The 20,801-nt window shown below is 42.6% G+C and overlaps 1 protein-coding gene across 1 annotated transcript in view; it reads left to right on the top strand.

Annotated features, from left to right (window-relative positions):
* LOC310772905 (amyloid-beta A4 precursor protein-binding family B member 3-like) overlaps positions 1–12,926 on the top strand; it is a gene marked incomplete at its 3' end in the record, with an annotated part of 78,567 nt that extends 65,641 nt beyond the window's left edge. Inside the window, 4 exon segments of the mRNA XM_083632851.1 lie at positions 6,162–6,245; positions 8,689–8,804; positions 12,555–12,734; positions 12,861–12,926. Of these exon segments, the coding sequence (XP_083488977.1) occupies positions 6,162–6,245; positions 8,689–8,804; positions 12,555–12,734; positions 12,861–12,926 (446 nt within the window).
* Positions 12,927–20,801: the final 7,875 nt, after the last annotated feature.

The raw sequence follows: 20,801 nt of genomic DNA, 5'->3' as shown, positions 1-20,801 counted from the left end.
CCCCAAATGGCACAGTGGATAAGTCAAGAGCCATAGTTTGCACCTTGTGTAAAACGGAATTAAAATATCACCAAAGTACATCGAGTTTGAGGCGAGCGATCACCTAAAAGTAGCTAGCGCCCAGCTAGCAGCCAGCTAGCTAGCGCGAGACTCATCACTCATTCTTCCTTCAGAGTCTCGGATGCGCGGGTCCTCTAACCACTGGGAGGTCGGCTCCAATGGCTTCACCCGATATACACGTTATCAATACACAGTTTCCAATACCGTGTGCCAATGTTTTTAGCTCAGACACAGCCTTCTTCGGCTGTGTCATTTTGGGTTTCGACTGCTCCACAGCGCCGCCGCGGTTCTAGATATATTTTGTAGACATTGTTACCTCCTGTCTACATTCCAAATCTAAAATTCAAGATCACAAAGTACATTTATTTGCATTCATTTGATTCCCAATCACGACACACTGGTAAGAATGATTAATATCTAATTAAAAATGCTTTGAAATGCAAAATAATGGCATTTTAAACATGCGATACAAAGATGTGATTATTCGCGATTAATACAATTAATTGTTTGACAGCCCTAGTTACAACATCCTATTGTAACTTAGTTTATTCGCAGATTATTTATTGCTATATTTAAGTAACATAAACACTTCCATTCCACAGGTAATCGAAACTATGACAGTTTTCAAAACTATCTGGTTATAAAATGAATGAAGGAAAAACATGACAATAGAAAAAGGTACAACTAACTTGGAAAATCTAAAACAATTTAAAATACAAAAAAGGAACATTAAATACCTTGGTTGTTACATTAGTGCAGATAAATCACAGCTGTATAAAGACAACTTCCTCCCAATTATAAAAGGCCTTAAACAGGATATTGAAAGGTGGTCTGAATTGAAGATTAATTTAATTGGCAGAATAAACCTGTTTAAAATGATGTGGTTGCCAAAGTTTTTAGACATATTCCAGACTATTTCACTTACCCCACGAAAATATTTTTTTAATTAAGTGAACTCCCTTCTTTCTTCCTTTATTTGGTCAAATAAAACTCAAAGAAAAAGTTGCTGTATTATCCTTGAGAGGAAGGAGGCTTGACCCTTCTGAATCTGGAACGTTACCACACTGCAGCTCAAATGTTTTATTTTGATCATATAAGAAACAATACAGTTGATGAACCATGATAAATATATAGAGAATCAACAGTTACAGCCTAATAATTACCTTGTAGGTCTTTCCTCAAAGAAAAAACAACTACACATTTTATAATTAATAGCACATTAAATGCTGGGAAATTTTTTTAAAGAAATATTAAGCCAAGAAATAGGAATCCCTAAACACATATTGGAATAACCCATCAATAACTATTCAGAACATGCAACTACATTGGGAAACATGGATAAGTAGTGGAATTCAGAAACTATCAGATATCATAAACCAGAACTTACTATCATTTCAGGAATTAAAGAATAAATATAAACTAAACGACAAAGAAACTTTTAAGTACTTGCAATTGAGAAATTGGATCTGAGATGGGGGAAATTATAAATAAAAGGAATAAAATGATTTTAGTTCAAATACCGGGGTATTCAGTGCACCTATTTATTAATGAAGAAAATTCACACAAAAATACATTTTCTTTAGTTTTTCACACTTTTTCACATCAAAAGTTAATTTTTCAAGATTTCATTCATAACAGTAATCTACAGTTTGCTGACGTCACTAGTACTAGCACATTTCTACCCCATTTCAACCAATCATATCACGACCGATCATGACATGGCAGCTGTCAATCAATCTTTATTTCATGATAATTTTCTCCTCCAAATGAAGGAGAAAATGGTGCCTAGTGTCTGTAGGTAACTGTCTGCCTTTCCGAAGCCCTGCCAGTCCGAACGTTAACTTCCATTATTCGGACTGGCGGTCGATCACCTTAGAAGCCGCAATGCCGACCTTAGGTTTAGGCGTGGGGGTGGGAGAGGTTAGGTTTTGGGTTAGGGTCTGGGGGAGGACATGATCCCTTTCTGAGTGCCGATATTTCGGAGTGGCAGAACGTCGGAGTGGCAGCACGTCGGAGTGGCAGCATGTAACCGTGTCTGTAATCTGGCAGAATTTCTAGCCCATCAACTAACTACTAACTTGGCCAATTGTATGTAAGATACAAAATAAAGCAAACGGTAATGTCTAAGAATGCAAAGAACTGTAACTGGCTCGTTAAACTCGCATTCCAGGATAACGTTAGTTAACGTTGTTAAGGCCGAATTCAGACCCCGGCCTGCATGGCACTGCACTGCTACGCTATAGCCTATCCTATAATGGCCTGATGACACGGATGTCTAATTTATGATCCGACGTGCGTTATTATTCATATCCCTGCTGCGATCTGTTTTAAACCACATGACGGTACAGTATAGTGCAGCTACTGTAGGAGTTGTTTGTGATAGGCTATGGACCCTATCTTCCCACTGGCTTTAGGCACTACACTGGCGTTAAACGCAAAAAAAGCGCCTTGCGCCTGACTCGGGAGCATCATGTTTTTAGGCCGCGAAATGTGCTTTACGCCGAAGAGGCGTGGCGCAGTGCCAGAATAGGCCAGAATCTGCGTTTCGGTCTTAAAGGAGAATTTCGTTTTTTTTTTAACCTGTAGCCCTCTCCTCACATTAATTATTATCTGACGACTCACCCAGTGTTCTCTGCAGCGATTTTGTGCCTCCTAGGCGTTGTTTTGAGATAAATAGCTAGTGTCCAAGCCAGAATGGCGCTCCATCGGGGCCACATGGCAGCGTGCTGTTCCTCCATGTAAATAGACATTTTTCTTCCCGTTTTCTACCCATATCGTCATTATATGATCCCCAAAGAAACATCAGACTGCTAATCACCCCCGGGCTATTTCCAGTAGTCTTTACCAGGGATCTCATTTCCTCATTCGGGGTCTGTGTCACCAACTCTCGTCAAGTCATGAGCGCAGGAGCTGGGCTTCCGTACACAGGCCAGCCGGCAGGAAAGTCTTGCGAGAGAAAACAATATCATTCTGCCCAAACTTTCACCAATCTAATCTCATCATGACATCCAGGGATAGGCTATATTTTTCTAGCCGATGCGTTGAGAACATTCTTTTCACTTTGATCTTGCTATAGTGTAGCGTATTTACATGCTTGCTGTATTTAAACTGCAGTGAGATTGGTTTGAGAAGCATAATAATATGGAATAATATATATGGAGACAGACAGGGATGAAAGAGTGAGGGGGGAGCTCAGAGCGCTTTGGTCGGGCTTTTCTGACCGGATTGGATCGCTCCGTGGAATGGAACATGAAAGGGACATTGTGATTCGTTTACTGCACTTCTCCAATGAGCATGTTGTGAATAATTCTACGCTTAAAAGGCGTGGTTATAATGCTTAAAGGAACACTCCGCCCATTTTCAACCAGCTTTGTATCATTAGAACATCAGTAGTATATCAGAAAACTGTAAACGGTTTTGAAGTCTGTCATTTAATTTGACAGTTATTGAGTGTTAAAGTGTGGACCAGTGACATCACTGGTCCACACTAACTCAAATGAATAACTCATTAACTCAAATCAACTCTCAATAACTGTCAAACTAGATGAATGATGAATAGTTTGACAGTTATTGAGAGTTGATTTGAGTTAATGAGTTATTCATTTGAGTTACACTTTGAGTTACACTTTAACACTCAATAACTGTCAAATTAAATGACAGACTTCAAAACCGTTTACAGTTTTCTGATATACTACTGATGTTCTAATGATACAAAGCTGGTTGAAAATGGGCGGAGTGTTCCTTTAAGGCAGCCTAAGTCTGCCTTATCGTCTATTTGACTCTAAATGGGACCATAATCAGTGGCGTGCCTGACCAAGTTGGTGCCCTAGGCAAGATTTTTGCTGGTGCCCCCCCCCATCCCCCCTCCCCCAAAGAAAATATAATTAAGCAATATAGCATGAGATATATCCCCCTGATCAGCTGTTATCCCACGAGGCCGCAGGCCGAGTGGGATAACTGCTGAGCAGGGGGATATATTCCACAACACACGCAGCTCAAGTGCTATATTGCTTTTATAAAACGGTTTCCAAGTATGATAATATAATAATAATAATAATACTATAAGTCCGACTCCGACTGGCATGTCATTCTGATAGAGTCAGTTGAAACACTACTGTAAGGCGGGACCACAAGAACATGCGGGTGATTTGATTGGATCGTTCTGGAGACTGAAGTTGACATTGGCCAATCCTGGCGCTTGCTGAGTAGCTGAGAGCTTTCTGGAATCCCCGACAGGCAGCTCGAGCCGCAGCGCTGAGAAGCTGAATGCTTTCTGCAAAGCCGACACCAACTAACGTTACGGGGTTAAATGCGGGGTTAAATGCGGGGTTAACAGCCTTTCTTTTGCAAAGAAGACATTAGCCCGCATCTATTCTTGTACAAAACATCATTTTCTGCGAAGTATTAGTAAAGTTATAAGCGAAGATCGATTCACAAGGATCTGACAGCTGTCTCCGCCATTTTTTTTTCTACGTTGTCATTTGAGGTAAGCCTTATTATTACTCTCTTAGTAAGAGAGTTGCCATGGCAACCAATAACCCATGGCCATGGGTTATTGAACTCGGTTACTGGAATTATACAATGGCTGTGAACCAATCAGATTGCTTGATTTGAGAGAGCCGTTTTATAATAAAAATTATATCGCAGCTAATCCACCACTGCAGTGCAGGCTCAGAATGGCCCTTCCCCAGTGGCGCTGGAAGTACTGTTAGGTAGGGGGTGCTGTAAGGAAGGAAAATTTGTTTTTTTTTGGACTTTCATCCATATTTAGAAGAATATTTAATTTTAAATTAACATTAGGATTATACTGTTGTGATGTCATTATTCAGTATCTTCTCCTTTTCTCACTTTCATGTAAGCACCTGCTCTCCCTTTAGTCGTTTTACACTACAACAGACAGCAACACAGGCATAAACACTGAACTTATTATTATTATTATGGAAAACCAGATTATGATGAAAATCAAACACTTTTGAAGAGAGAGTGTATGAGATAAGATTAGAGCTGGGAAGCACAAACTGTTTTTTAATGCATCTTGTTGGTGGTATAAACACAAGACAGCCAAATCCAACAATTTCCAACAAGAAAATCCCATTTCTTGCCACTAGGGGGTGCTGCAGCACCCTCAGCACCCACCTTCCAGCTCCCTTCCCCCACTCTGGGAAAAAGCTCCGAGCAGGTAGAAGGGGGCGCGGCCACGCAGGGGGTGGGGTGGTATGGATTAGGGACCATGGTGAAAGTGCTGCAGCCCAGGCAGCCAGAAAGGCAGAATTAGAAAAATGATTTCACTATTATTTAAAGACTTAAGACGTTGTGCTGCTTATTTTTTGTCTACTATTGTAAAATAATAGTAGGCCTATTATCATGAAAAAGTATTTGTAAAAAAAAAAAAAAAAAAAAATTACCCTCTCTGGCGCCCCTAACGGCTCAAGCGCCCTTAGCATTTGCCTAGTTCGCCTAATGGACGGCACGCCACTGACCATAATTTACTAAATGAACATCACGCTGTATTGAAGAAGACTTGAAACTAGCAATTGAGAACATAATCTCATTAGGAAAGTGTTTACTGAGGTCATAAATCAAGTGAGAAATAAGGTAATCTCCCCATTGACTTCTATACTGTACAAGTATTTTTCCAGCCACTGGAGTTGACCCATGCTGGCCATGAGAAAGAATGCAGGTTGAAATCACTTCCGCATTGGGTTCCTTTTTCAGCCCTGGAGGTTGCCCCTTGATGGCATCCCAGATATCGTGTGTGACAGACAGTACATTATGTATATTGTGTGTATATTATTATAGCCTACCTTTACAACCGGTACTACCGAATTGCAACACATTAATTATAGGTGCCTGCCCGAGCTGACGCTGAGTGAAACACTTAACTAGCATTATCGTTTGGAGCCTGCCACTTGAAATCCTCTTTAAATAAAAAACAAAAAAACTTTATATTTTAAAAAGTATACTGTAGGTTCAGGCACCGTTTAGGTGCCGGTACTGTTTTAAAAGTAATCTTAGCATACAAAACAATACTAAGTATGTTGTTATTCTCAGTTATATTCATACAACCAATCCCTGTTGTTGTTGTTGTTGTTGTGTTGCAGTGGAGTTTCTGGAGGCAGTCAGACAGCAGGTCCAGAAGTTTGAGGTCCAATACATTGGGAACCTGCCGGTGTCCCGTGCCATGGGTACCACACACACGCACGCACACACGCACGCACGCATCGCACACACACACACACACACACACACACACACACACACACACACTTGGAGAACAATTTTCAATTGCCAAAAACATTCATTGTTATTGTTCTCTGTGTGATTTGAATACATTTCTGTGAGATTCAAATTCCGCTTTGTATTTTTCTTTTGTTTTTATGGTCATAATGTATACATTTGTGACATCATTGCAGTGTATATTCTCATAGCCCAGGATGTCCTGGAAAAAATATAGGTATATCACTTGCATCACAGGGTTGAGGTCATAGGTGATTCTAGGATTCCGAACTAGGGGTATCACCACCAAGAAGGTAATACTACTCCGACTGGGGGGTATGTACAAAGACATTTTGTAAATTTAAAAGTAAAATGCATTAATCTGGTGCACTCTGAGAGCTAAATGAAGAGGCTAGTAGATATGAAGAACTACACACATCACGTTAATATCCTCTTCACTATGTTGTGGCACAATGATGAAAAAATAATTGTCTCCTTATATAGCCTATTCTATCTGCATGATAGTGTTTCTCAACCACTGAACCGTGGCCCACTGGTGGGCCTCAGAGCACCATCTAGTGGGTCAACTACTTGAAATTAATATGTGGCAGTCAAAATCTATTTGTGGTGCTCAAAATCTATTGTGGTGTACCTCGACAAATAGATAACTGTATAAGAAACAATGAATGTTATAGTAGGATATGACAACACATTCTCCAACAACATATCACATTATGCTGAATGACACACCTACATGCAACTTTGCCCAAGCTGCAGTCAGGTGATGTCTCGATCTGTTCTCACACTACTGTCTGGAGAAATGACATAGTTCAATCTAAGCAGAGGTGGAGCTTGCAAACTGCCAACTGTAGGCTTCTTCAAATTGTTTCATAAAATGTCACATTTGTTATCTGAACAGAGGCAAGTATCAGATGTAATGTATCACTTAACAATGCTGCTGCTGCTGCGCATTGTTGCAGTCATGCATGTTTCTCTCAGAGTCCTATTTTTCTCTGTCTGTCTCGGGTGTTGGGTGTTGACGCGTTACTGTGGAACCCACTGGGGTTACGGCAAAACCAGGCAGCAGTCAAGCGTCGGGATTGGACAGGCCCGAGTCTTTTGTTCCCTTATGACAGTTCTTGCCTCTTGACAGCTCGATCGAATCACCCACACCACAACACTGCGCCCAGCCCGGCGATTCAATTGTCCATTCCTTCTTCACAAAGAAGCACTGCTCACCTCTATTTGGTCAAGGGAGGCAGCCGTGCAGGTCTCCATGCACTGCGCATTCCACAACAAAACAACATCGCCAGCTCACATTTTTCATTTGTTTTGTTTTCTCCAGATAGTCCCGTGTTAAAACACGCATTATCTACCTTTGCCCAGTTGTCGTTGTGGCGTTGTGGCCGCTGGTAGATTCGTTCCATAACACACAGTCAGAATGCAGGCTATTCTGTTACACACTGAATGTCTGTTACACACTGTTAATGAGTTAATCAATATATAGTTAATCAATAATAGTTAATATTCTCGGTTTGTTGTAGCGTATGAATCGGGGGCTATAACAGACACCAAAGCGGCTGGATCAGGTGAGCTGGCACTGCGCAATTACGCTCAGGGGGGAGACCACAGCATCAATGCGCAGATAATCATCAAAGTTCCCAATTCAATTGATTTGTACTGCCGCCACCCACAACTCATCCAACGGGCGTTTCTGCACTCCTCCAGTTTTCCCATGACGTTATTCAGGTGTTTGTTGTTTTTCTTCCTTGCAATTCTAAGAGAAGTTCAGTCATCAACTATCGTTTATATGTCAAAATAAAATAAAACATCATCTGGCCACTAGGGGTTGCACGTGCATCCGATCCGGAGACCGAGACCAGACCACTGCAAGACCGTTTTCAAGACCATGACTCTCTAATGATCCATTTGGGTGACTTGACAGATCTTACGCTCTGCTGAGTGTCTTTTACCACTTGTTTAGCAAAGAAACTCTTTGTGGTTTGTATTTAAGCAAATCGTATGACTGATGATTTGGACGAGGTTTCTACAGCCACTGCTCTGCTCTCCCATGCCTTAACTCCTTGTGTTGTCTTCCTTGGCGCATGAGGGCAGTAGGTTCAGCTGTAAAACTTTCAAACTGCAAAGTTATTGGTTGCAATTGAAGGGGTCACACCCAATCACAGTAAAAAATAAAATAAAAATCAGACATTACACAGGCAGGTAATGATATCACTGCAGTTGTGGTCTCGACTGGTGTTGAAATAAAATCCCCAGTCCGTCTTGTCCGACACCGAGTCAAGACTAAGACTGAGGGGAGGGCGAGTCCGAGACGAGACCATCAAAATGTGGTCCTGAGACCAAGACTGGTCTCGAGTACTCCAACACAAGTGTGTATGTGTTAATGTGCAGGCATGGAGGTGTTAAACAGAGCCATAGAGAGCATCATGAACTCTACAGACAGAGATGACTGGGAGCCCATCGTCATTCACATCTCTGACACCGTGCTGTCACTGTGGAAGGGACAGGTACTGTTATTATTGTTATTATTATTATTATTATTGTTGTTGTTGTTGTTGTTATGGGTACATCTACCCAGATGAAGATTCTGCACCCCCCTCCACCCCCCATCGGTACATCTACCCATTCCCCTCCTCCCCATTCATACATCATGCTCTCCCACTCTTCACCCCCCCCCCCCCCCCCGATTGATGCAGTACCCGTTACGCAGTGCCCGTTCCCCTCCCCATTGACATCACTGATGATGTCACCATGGAAATGTTAAATATCGCTGTAGCTCCCCCTGTGGATGCATTTCTTTATTTTTTTTCTCGCACTGCACTCGGTCAGCCTAAGCGCACTCCCCAAGTTTGAGGTCGATCCGAAAAACGGTTCTCGAGATACGCGAAGGACAGACAGACAGAGAGACAGATACTGGAAATACAGTATAGATGGATATATTAGTGGTGCAGTGCCCGTTTACACACTCACTCACTCACTCACTGTTTCTTCTGCCCTCACTATGCGTTTGCATACATAGTTATGCAGCGAGCTAAACACTCTCCCATAAAGGACCCAAGACAGGAGCTGGCTTTAGGCGTTTTAATGGAAGCGGTGTACAACTGAAAAATAATGCAAAAGACAGGCATATTAAATCCCATATAACAGAATATCTCCATACAAAGAAAATAGCAACTGTAGCAAGCATAACAAAGCTATCATGTAGCATGAAAGCCAGCAGAGCAACTCAAGTCGGCAAAATAGGTGTAGGTCTACACATCACAAAATAATTCCCAGTAACACTGACATCTGACAAGCTAAGAGCTTAAGTATATTACAATCTGACATGTTAACAGTATATAACCAATACAATTAGATTATGCTTCTTGAAGAACAAAACAAGCAGATGGAGGAGGATTGGGAGATGCTTCCTTCCACAAGTGTGGTGTCTGTCAAAATGGTCGGTTCTACTTCCGGCAGTGTAGATGCTACTTGGTGTATCACTGTCCTCCACAGGTGAAAGATTTAAATTACATACAATGAAAATAATAATAATAATAAAATATTGTCCACCCAACATGCTCCAGTTCATAATACATTATTGTCCATACTGTCACTCAGTCTGAGTTTGCGCAAAAGCATCCCTCAGTATTTTATCGATCTCTGTTCCAGATACGTCTACCACATCAAGGAACCTCTTAGCAGTGTCAAGCACCATCTCAATCCTCTCCGTCTTCTCACTCAAACTAGCATAACCATGGCAATGAAAGTGTGGTGAGGAAGTTTTGTTTTAACCTTTAAATAAGTCCATTTACTAGAGAGTAAATTGTAACGTTTATTTACAAAAACAAAAGTCCAATAACGGATCCGGATCACTGCCTTGTTTACTCTACTTCCTTAAGATGGCAAATGACCTCGAACAATGGATTCAACAGCCCTTTATCACCTCCGGCCTAAGCTCCTCCCCAGACATTGTGCCTGCAGCACACAGCGCCCCCTAACTCCCTGGAGTAGTAATGAACAGGTATTTATGCTTATTATCCACAAAAGCCAGGACTCGCTTCTTGGCCATGCGGATCACATTCCTCTGATTAGTTTCATCTTTTTCCTTCTCCGGTTCATGATGTACTTCCACCCTCTCTTTGTTCCTTTCCCATCTCCACCTCTTAGCAGCCTCAGCATACGACAGCCCCCGTTCTTCTCTGATCTTACTCACTTCCCTTTCTTTCTTCGTGGACATTAAGCAGCCCCCATGTCATGATTTCCCTCACAGTGTAAGCTGCACTTGACTTGCTCCATCTCTACACTGCACCTTTCTATCCCACAACAATCCATGAGCACAAGTACATCACAATCATCCTTGCCACATCTCTTCAGGGGGCACGGTGCACGGTGGCTCAGTGGTAGAGCTGTCGCCTCACAGTCAGAAGGTCCTAAGTTTGATTCTCGCCTGGGACACTGTGGGCGCTGTGGTTGTGTTCCCCCCCATATCTTCAGTGCCTACTGCCCAGGTGGGGTATCTCGTCGTAAGGGCCTTTCTCTCTGTGTGGAGTTTGCATGTTCTCCCCGTGCTCCCCCAGGGGGTTCCTCCGTATATAACCCCCCCCACTAAAAACATGCAGAAGATCAGATCGTCATCGTCATCCGACCAGTGACGACAACACCCGAAGTTGGTCCCCGGGCGCTGTACGAGAAAGCGGCAGCCCGCCGCCATCGATGTATGAATGGGTGAATGTAGACTACCTACTGATTGTAAAGCGCTTTGGATAAAAGCACTATATAAATGCAGGCCATTTACCATTTACCATATTAGAGGCTCATAGAGGTCATAGAGGCTCTGTCGATGATTTGATTTGACAGTTCTGGGCACTGGCATTGGCGTTGGCCAATCCTGGCGTGTTCCACCCCCAAATCGATTGTGTTCTGGTGCAAAGCGAGTGGGTTCCAGGACGAACAGGCTCTCTAACTGAAGCGTGCGCCAGTTACATTATATTTAGAGCAGCGCAGTAAATACAATATTCGTGGAATGCGAGTTTAACAAACCAGTTACATGTCCTCTGCATTTTACATCAAATAAATACATTACTGTTTGTTTTATTTTGTATGTTACATACTTATTGGCCAAGTTATGTTAGTTTGTGGGCTAGGAATTCTGCCAGGGTACAAGGGAGTATAGGCGGCCATCTTGCCTGCAGAGTTTTCAAATCAAGTAGAATACCGTTTTGTCAGAAATCTGGGGGGTAAGCCCCCTTTAAGCACACAGTTAATCTCCTCTTTCATCCCGTCCCGAAACCTCGACATTCTCCTCACCTCACATGACCTTCCACCTCCAAAAATGTTTCGACATTTACAGACAGCGGTACGTCACTCACTACCCCTTTCTTCCTGGCTACTGGCCCAAGTGGATAACATTTCACACCGTCCCTTCCAAACACACTCATCTTCAATGCTTTTTTCCTCTGACTCTCAGACACGCACTCAATGACAACCATACCACTTTTAGTAATCCGCACTAAATGAACATTCCAAATTTTCCCTCCAATAAACTTCCCTACCTGATGCGGATCCTTAAAAATAGTGTCTACCTGTGACACCACCACCATTCCAACCAGAAAGGACTATTTTTTCTTTACGGACTCCTCACTCGAATCAGTGGAATCACTGATAATTTCCCCTTCCTTTTCTTGTTCAAATTCTTGCTATTAAGCCCTCTTTTGTCCTCCTCATTTTGAATTTCCCTCACCGACAGCATATCCAGCCCAAAGACAGCATGAAGTTGTTCCTCCATACCTCCAGCTCTCTCTCCACTAAATGGCCGATTCAAAACTTGAACACTTTATGTGCCTAAGCTTCACATGAACACAGCCACCAGATGGCGCTAAGTTACACATGAACATGGCCAGCAGATTGTGCTAAACTGCACTTACTGCAAGAGGTATATTGTTGTGTGTCTGAGTATGTGAAGTCTAGGAGGAGCAGAACAGTGTTGGAGTGTGGTTAAACAAAATCAATCGGTCATACTTACAGTATAACCTCTTCATGGAAGGATTTATAACATCACTGATTATGTCACAATGTCTATCTCCCAGAATGTTCTGTGCGTGCTCAGTTGCGTCGGTTTTGACTTTGGGCCGTGTTCTGAACATGCTCAGTTGCACTGACTTTACCGATATGTCGAATCAAACAAAATGTGTTTACTGCATAGACTGTATAAAAATATGTTTGGATAATGTGTCTAATACTATCCATTTACTTGTCTGTCTGTCTGTCTCTCTCAGGAAGGGGAGGAGCCATTCTGGGAGTGTCAGGTTCGTTTCCTGACGTTTCTGGGCGTCGGCCATGACAGCCACACCTTTGCTGTGATCGTGGACGGCGGCACGCAGCGCTTCGAGTGCCACGTCTTCTGGTGCGAACCGCACGCTGGCATCATCTCTGAGGCCTTCCAGGCTGCATGCATGGTGAGGAACCAGCCTGTCTGTCTGTCTGACAGTCTGTCTATCTGTCTGACAGCCTGTCTGTATGGTGAGGAACCAGCAAGCTCCTCAGGCCTTTTAACATTCTGGTGGTTCTCTGTGGGGTTTCAGCTGTTCTCTGTCAGGCTAATAACGGTGATAGCAGCGAGGTGGGGACTCGAGTCACGAATTGCTTGAGACTAGATGCGTACTTTGATGACTTGACTCTGACTTGTACTTAGATTACTTAACTCTGACTTGTACTTAGATGATAGGAAAAGGCTTCTAAAGTCTTGACTTGAGATTTTGTGTTTGTGTAAATTACTTAGATTGAAAGTGATGAGAGATAAGTGCCCTATTTTGGGATGAAAAAGGTGACTCACTGTTAACTAAAGGTGACTAGTTTGCATCTCTGCTTATTCTTATTCGCTTCAGGTTATATTATTTTAGTACGGCGATTTTCTCTTTGCAAATAACAGGCAGCATTCCCTTTGAACTCGACGAAAAAATAATCACTCTCCCACTTCTCCTGAAACTGTCTGTGCTCGTCATCATCAACCTTTCTTTTGCCTTTTGACAGTGACATGTTCACTTCTCAACAAAAGACAACATTTTAGCGTGCAAATGTTTTTCTTTCCACTTGTTTTTTCACTCGGGTGAGTCCAATCACCTGCAGGTGATTAGCAGGCCGCTGGCCTGGAGTGTGAAGCCGTGTTGCCAGATACTGCTGACGGTTTCCAGCACAAAGAGTTCAAAACCCACCAAAATGCACACAGAAATGTATCTGGCAACCCTGAGTCAAGGCAGCGCCTCATCCACACGCCTCAGAAACAACTGTTGCCAAAAAACGAATTATTAAGGAATGGAAGTCCCTTGTCTGTTTTGTTTTGTTTGTGTTCTGAATCTACCACCTTCCCATCCCTAGCTACACCCCCCCCCCAACACCACCCATATCCCCCTAGCCCAGGGGCATGTCCAAAGTCCGGTGCTAGTTGTGGCCTGCGGACTGATTTTAAGTGGCCCTCGCCTTGTCTCTCAAACACAGTATTGTTTAATCAAGCAAGTTCAATTCACGTTTTTTCTCTCCGTTCACATAATGATGACAGCACTATCATACAGTTTGTAGACAAGCACCAAGTAGGAACAACATAGGCAGAACAAATGTTTTCAGATGGTAAACAAAAGCCCTGTAGTTAGGGCTGTGCAATAAAATCGATACGGCAATATATCGCAATACTTTTTTCCGCAATACTGTATAGATATTTCTGAAAAATATTGTGATATATCGCCATATCGATTTTTTTGCACAGCCGTGTGTTCAGTGACACAATAAGAATACTTTTTATTTCAGTGCGTTCAGTAAAACACTCAACAATCGGTAGTTTTGACTCAATTTGTCCAATAAGTTATTCAGATTCAGATTCAGATTCAGATTCATTTATTACACAACAAAGTCGGCAGAATTTGCTTTCGGTACAGCATATTATAGCACATTAGCTACTGTGTCAGCAGAAAGAACATGGACAGTACAGATATGAAAACAATACACAGACAGTACAGGTAGCATATAAAGACAAATACAGGACATTCAACATGAGCAGAAATTACGGATGGGGTATTGCTTCAGGAGTGGGTGGAGTTCAGTGACCTGATGGCAGTGGGGAAAAAGTTGTTTTTGAACCAGGTTGTTTTGGTGGAAATGGATCTATAGCGCCAGCCAGAGGGCAACAGTTGGAACAGGTGGTTAGCTGGGTGAGATGAGTCAGAAATGATCTTTTGCGCTCTTGTGATTGTGCGTTTATGGTAGAGTGAGTCTAGTGATGGGAGTGGGGTGCCTATGATTTTTGAAGCTTTTTTGATTATGCGTTGTAATGCGATAAACCACTATTGGTCTATCGATCCAATGCTTCGATACCAGTCTTGATTTCATACAGAGATAATACTTTCCCCCCAACACTGTCTCTAAATCAGACTTAATCTCCATTCCCCTTGTGAAGCAAACGATACAAGTTCCAGGCTCTAAAAATATTAAAGCCGCACTCCTTAATGTTAGGTCGCTGTCAAATAAATCTCTCCTCATCAGTGATCTGATTACCAGTCATAATCTGGATTTAATGTTCCTCACCGAAACCTGGCTCGATATGAACAACAGAGTGGCTGTTCTGTCCGAATCAGCACCGCCTAATTATAGCTTCATTGACACTCCCAGAGCTGATAAGAGGGGGAAGGGGGGAGTAGCGATTGTCTTTTCTGATATGTTTCAATGTAAGCAGGTAACATTTGGAGACTTCTCATCGTTCGAATACCTTGCTGCTATTCTGAAATGCTCAACCACTGTGTTACTGCTGAATATCTATAGACCACCAAAATACTCAGCCAGCTTTCTCGTTGAATTTGCTGATCTACTCTCCTTAATTTTCATGGAACATGACTGTATATCTTGCTGGGGATTTCAATATTCATATTGATAACCCGATGGATAATTTTGCCAAAGAACTGAATATCTTACTTGATACTTTTGATCTGTCTCAACATGTTTCAGGGCCTACTCACAACTGAGGCCACACCCTGGATTTAGTTATTATAGGGGCTTCAAGTCCTCTTCTGTGTCAACTATTGATGTTGTGTTGTCTGACCATCTTTGCATCTTTTTTTAAATGGAAATCTCCCCTGAGGTCATTAATAGGTCACAAACCGTTAAAAGACGAGACATTAACTCATTGAGTGCCAGCCACTTTTGGAGAACGGACGCTCCCAGTGCCAGAGTTTCAGAGCGTTTTCAGTGATTTCTCGAGGCCCACAGAATATTGTGTGATATTACTATGTAAACACCGAACACGCACAAAGAACGATGAGACTCTATTGTATCAGCAGCAAAAAAAAGTTTATTGATATCATTTTCATTTCTTTAGTTATCAGCCGGAGAAGATAGGTCAAAAACAGAAAAAATTGGCGTTTCCATCTAGAAGCTGAGATATTGAGCCTTTTGTGAAATATAGCATTTCAAGCACATGACTGACTCTGAAGGTAATATTTTCTGATGTGACACCTCAAAAATAATTTACTTCAATAAAACAGTGAAAACAAAGGAATTTTGTTTGGCAAAATAATATTTTTTAGCTGCAACCAGCAGCGCTGGCCCCTGCGTGCGCAGACCCTACACCTTCTTGCTGGTCTTGATTTACTGCTGGTGGGCATCAGATAGCTTGTTTGCCTGTCTCTGTCAATCGAGCCTGCTGTGTGGGTGTTGTGTGTTGTACGCTGCCCTGCGTGCCCCACCCCCCTCCTCCTCCTCCTTCGTGGGAGTGTCTCTGCGCGACTCTGAGTGTCGCTGCGTTTGCTCTCGCTCTGCTTTTGCTCCGTCTGCACTGAAAAGTGCGCTGCATCCCCCCGCTTTTTCACAGCCTGTCCCGGCTCCCAGCTGAGAATAATGTAACTTTTCAGAAAGAGGCTGGTGTCGGCAACTAAATCATATGGAGGGGCTATTGCAGCGGAGACGGAGGAGCTCAATTGTGGTGTCAGCAGATTGACTGCTGTTCACAGGCACAGCTAACGTTATGCTTCATGCATATCGATGCGATTTCCGTTTCCTCATGACGTCTTCTTCTCTCTTTTCTCCTGGCCTTTCTCTAATCTGGAGAGCACTGTCGCCACCTAATGGGTCCCTAAAATAGCTTTTACAGATTCAACAGCCACCATACTTTCACAGGAGATGGATCTGGCTTTGATACACGTCCCACCGTCAAAAAACGCAATTGACGACTTTAGTCGTCTTTGGCACTCAACGTTACTAAAGCAATTGACGACTAAAGTCGTCATTGGCACTCAATGAGTTAATGCAGGCACCAGCGCACTGTTTATGGAGACATTTTCTTTATCTCCTCCCACATCAGCTTCTGTCAATGAGATTCTCGATAACTTCAATTCAACAATTCTGAATACTATTGATAGTGTGGCGCCTGTTAGGTTAAAATTGCTGTCTGGCAAGATTAAAGCACCCTGGCGAAATTCTGCATCCGTTAGATGCAAAAAGAAAGATTGCAGGAAAGCTGAGCGTAAATGGCGCAAAACTAATCTTCACATTCACTATGATATTTACAAAGAAAGCCTTCACTCCTACAACCTCGAACTGAAAAGGTCGAGACAATCGTTCTTTTCCGAGATAATTAACAAAAATGTGAACAATGCACGCACTCTATTTGCCACAGTTGATAGACTGACTAATAAACTCCTAGATAAACTCCAATCAGGCTTTCGCCCCCATCACAGCACAGAAACCGTGCTTACTAAAGTCATAAATTACATCAGAATGAACACAGACTCAGGCAAAAATTCGATTCTAGTGCTACTGGATTTTAGCGCTGCATTTGACACTGTTGACCACTCAATTTTATTGGAGAGACTGGAAAACTGGGTTGGGCTATCGGGTACGGTCCTCTAGTGGTTCAAGTCCTATCTTCAAGACAGTAAGTACTTCGTCTCCATTGGCAATTACACATCTGACCTAACTAGGATGACTTGTGGGGTGCCTCAAGGATCCATTACGGGGCCCGTTCTCTTCAACCTTTATATGCTCCCTCTAGGCCTAATTATGCAAAAAAAAACAAAGTAGCCTATCATAACTATGCAGACGACACTCAGTTGTATATAACTCTTTCCTCAGCTGACTATGCCCCCATAGAATCATTGTGCCAGTGCACTGATCAAATAAATAACTGGATGTGCCAGAATTTCCTACAGCTAAACAAAGACAAAACTGAGGTGATCGTCTTTGGCCCCAAAGAACAAAGGCTTAAAATCACTGTACGCCTTGAGTCTCTATCCCTGAAGCCTAAGGATCAAGTCAAAAATCTTGGAGTTATTATTGATTCCGATCTCAACTTTAACTCCCACATTATTTCAATTAGAAAATCAGCTTTTTATCATCTTAAAAATATAGCAAGAATTAGGGGATACATGTCCAGACAGGATCTAGAAAAACTAATTCACGCCTTCATTTATAGTAGGTTAGACTACTGCAATGGCCTTTTTTCTGGTCTCTCCAAAAAAGAACTTAGGCAACTTCAACTGATTCAGAATGCTGCTGCTAGAGTTCTAACGAAGACTAAGAAAGCTGATCATATCACTCCAGTTCTTAAGTCCTTACACTGGTTGCCAGTGTGTCATAGAATAGATTTTAAAATACTGTTATTAGTCTATAAATCACTTAATGGCCTAGGCCCAAAATACATAGCTGAATTGCTCCCACGCTACGAACCATCTAGAACTCTTAGGTCAACAGGGTCCAGCTTATTAACTGTCCCTAGGATCAAATCAAACCATGGGAAGGCTGCATTTACCCACTATGCTTCTGCTAGCTGGAACAAATTGCCCGAAGACCTCAGATCTGCCCCAACCTTACTTACTTTTAAAAATAGACTAAAGACTTTTATGTTTACCGTCGCTTTAAACTGCTGACAGCTACTATGCAAACCCAATGAGTCCTCTATAAGTTTTTAGCTCTTTCTGCAACTGCTGCGCCTGTTGCTTAATGCACTTTTTATACTCTTTTTTTTTAAGTTTTGTTGTGATGCTTTTAAATGTCCATTTTATTCTCTTCTTTTCTTTTCTTTTCCTGTCAACCATTTTATGTGTTTAATGAAGTTGCTTAATGCACTTTTTATACTCTTTTTTTAAGTTTTGTTGTGATGCTTTTAAATGTCCATTTTATTCTCTTCTTTTCTTTTCTTTTCCTGTCAACCATTTTATGTGAAGCACTTTGAATTGCCTCTGTGTATGAAATGTGCTATACAAATAAACTTGACTTGACTTGTAGTTTGTTTCGTAAATGGCTGTCCAGACTGCCATACCAGACTGTTATGGAAGAGGTGAGGATGTTTTCGAGGATGGCTGTGTAGAACTGGAGGAGCAGATTACGTTTGACTTTGAATTTTTTGAGCTGCCGGAGGTGGAATAGTCTTTGATTGGCCTTTTTGATTATGTGACTGGTGTTATTGTCCCATTTGAGTGTGTTGCTGATGTGGGTGCCCAGGAATTTGTATGTGTCTGTGGTAGTTATGGGTTGTCCGGAGAGGTAGAGGGGTGTCTTGGGGGGTGCGTTCCGTCGAAAGTCTGTGATGATTTCTTTGGTTTTGGATGTGTTGAGATGTAGATTATTGTCCCCAAGTGGCCCAAGTGACAGCTTGGGCCACTTGATTACGGTAATGATCCTCGTTATTGTTGATGATGAGTCCGGTTATGGTGGTGTCGTCGGCATATTTGAAAAAGGAAACTGAACTGTGGTGGGATGTTAGGAGGTTGGTGTAGATCAGGGGTGGGCAATTATTTTTCATGGGGGGCCACATGAGAAACCCAGATTGTTGCCGGGGGCCGAACAAATATTGTCATGCTGTAACCCAGGAACTTTGATGATAGAGAGGACCACAAAACAATGTCCTCGCTACCAGAGGGCCAGATTTTGCTGACGGCGAACGGCACCGGCGCAAACAAATTTGAGGCATTTGAAGTCAGATTTAGAGGAATAACTCATTTTAAATTAACAGTTGTGATGTGATTATTCAATCTTAAACACCAATATTTGATCCTTTTCTCACTCACTCCTATATCACTGCTCTCCCTGCAGGGCTTGGAATTAACTTTTTTGACCACCTGCCAATATGGCTGCTAGATTTTAAAGTTACCAGCCAATTAGAATTTCCACTATCCAAAATGTTTTTCTTGAAATAAACCAGATTGTGAGTGGGTTAATTTAAGCATAAGTATCAGTAAGTGGCCCAGGATTCTCAAAGCCTGTGTTGAGGGTCATACGAACCGGCAGTTGCCCAGGTCTGGTGTAGATGGAGAAGAGCCAGGGGGAGAAGACGCAATCCTGGGGGGCACCAGTACTGAGGGTTAGGCGGCTGGACAGGAGGTTGCCTATCCTGAATCAGAATCAGAATCAGAATCAGAATCAGAATCAGAAAGACTTTAATGATCCCCGGGGGGAAATTGGGACAAGTTACAGTAGCTCGCTCACATAACACACATAGCATAAAATAAAATACACAGTAGTAATGCGATAGTAAATAAACAGAATTAGAAGAAAGAACACAACATAGCATGGGATAAACAGTATTAAATGCGATAGGAGCAAAATAGTGGAGTACGTCTAAGTAAGCAATACATAGAGTAAGTATACCTTACGTGCCAATTGTCTTTATTGCACACTGAACTTATATTATTCGGCTTGCCCTATACGTTACACGTGGCTCAGCCAGGCACTTTTTTTCCAGTTAGCCTATCGGCTGGCTCAGTCTCAGGGAGACTGAGCGTCTCCTAGGTGCTCTTTTAAGAGAGGCATTAAATAGACCAATGGCCACAGGCAGGAATGATTTCCTGTGCTTCTCCGTGTTGCATCTAGGTGGAATCAGTCTCTCACTGAATGTACTCCTGTGTTTGACTAGCACGCCGTGGAGTGGGTGTGAGTCATTGCTCATAATGGAGCGTACCCTGGATAATGTTCTCTTCTCTGACACTGCAGTCAGAGATCCCAGATCCAGCCCCACAATGTCCCTGGCCTTACGGATCAATTTGTTGAGTCTGTTGGCATCCGCTGCCTTCAGCCTGCTGCCCCAGCACACAATAGCATAAAGGAAGGCACTAGCCACTACCGACTCATAGAACATCCTCAGCATGGTCCGGCAGACGTTGAAGGACCTCAGCCTTCTCAGAAAGTAGAGATGGCTTTGCCCCTTCTTGTAGAGTGCATCAGAGTTCTTAGCCCAGTCTAGTTTATTGTCAATGTACACTCCAAGGTACTTGTAATCCTCCACTATGTCAACACTGACCCAGTGGATTGAAACAGGGGTCACCGGAGCCTTGACCCTCCTCAGGTCCACCACTAGCTCCTTTGTCTTTGACACGTTGAGCTGCAGGTGGTTCTGCTCACACCATGTGACAAAGTTGGCCACCACATCCCGATACTCATCGTCGTCGCCATCTTTGATACATCCCACTATCGCAGAGTCGTCAGAGAACTTCTGAAGGTGGCAAGACTCTGTCTGGTAGGTGAAGTCTGTGGTGTAGATGGTGAAG

The sequence above is a fragment of the Poromitra crassiceps genome (assembly GCF_964638095.1).
Source record: "Poromitra crassiceps genome assembly, chromosome: 1".
NCBI lineage: Eukaryota > Metazoa > Chordata > Actinopteri > Beryciformes > Melamphaidae > Poromitra > Poromitra crassiceps.
The sequence above is the reverse complement of the archived record's forward strand: the minus strand, read 5'-3'. Positions and strand labels throughout refer to the sequence as shown.